This window comes from Gekko japonicus, unplaced genomic scaffold (genome assembly GCF_001447785.1).
Source record: "Gekko japonicus isolate JY-2015 unplaced genomic scaffold, Gekko_japonicus_V1.1 scaffold70331, whole genome shotgun sequence".
Classification (NCBI taxonomy): domain Eukaryota; kingdom Metazoa; phylum Chordata; class Lepidosauria; order Squamata; family Gekkonidae; genus Gekko; species Gekko japonicus.
In genome coordinates, this window is record NW_015240030.1 from 1 (window position 1) to 622 (window position 622).

At 37.0% G+C, this 622-nt stretch overlaps 1 protein-coding gene across 1 annotated transcript; it reads right to left on the bottom strand.

Moving 5' to 3' along the window:
• Positions 1–14: 14 nt before the first annotated feature.
• On the bottom strand, positions 15–454 carry LOC107125421 (peroxisome biogenesis factor 1-like; the record flags this gene model as incomplete). Its single annotated transcript, XM_015428844.1, has 2 exons — positions 15–244; positions 340–454. Coding segments are annotated over 2 exons (345 nt in total), but the record flags the coding sequence as incomplete, so codon positions are not given.
• Positions 455–622: the final 168 nt, after the last annotated feature.

The following is a 622-nucleotide window of genomic DNA, read 5'->3' on the forward strand; positions in this document are numbered from 1 at the left end:
TTGAATGCTTTTGCATTCGGCGTATGATCTTGGCCACCTATATTTAAATTACTTTCTTTGGCACACAGTTCCTTCATTTTTTCTCTTTTATCCAATTTGGTTTTAGAAGCACTGTCCCATGAAACGTCACTTTTGGTTGAAGGCAATGTGGTGGAGCTCTCTTCATGCTCGCGTATTTTTGGCCGTATGAAAAGCTCTGTACGAGGTTCGATTCTCCCATAGTGAGCAGCTGGTCTTAGAGTAACTGGAATTAAGAAGGGGAGAAAAACTTTATACATGCTACTTTACAATCGTTCATCTGTAATGAATATCATAAGCAGTACTTTCATCAGTACTTACCAATTTGGATATAAATACAAGTGTGCTGTTCAACCCAAATTGGGAAGATAGCTTTGGGAAACACTATTCGAATTTGATCAAGAAGACGGTTTTCAAGAGAAGAGGCATGCAGCTCCTATGATAATTTTACAGCATGTTAGATAACTTATTTCATATTACACCCGAGTTGTGTTTCATGATAAAAACTGAATGCTTATATACAGAGCTCATTTTGGGCCATAAGTATGAAACTCTAATACATAGAAACATGAATTCTGGGAGAAAGAGAAGAAAACAGGAAGAA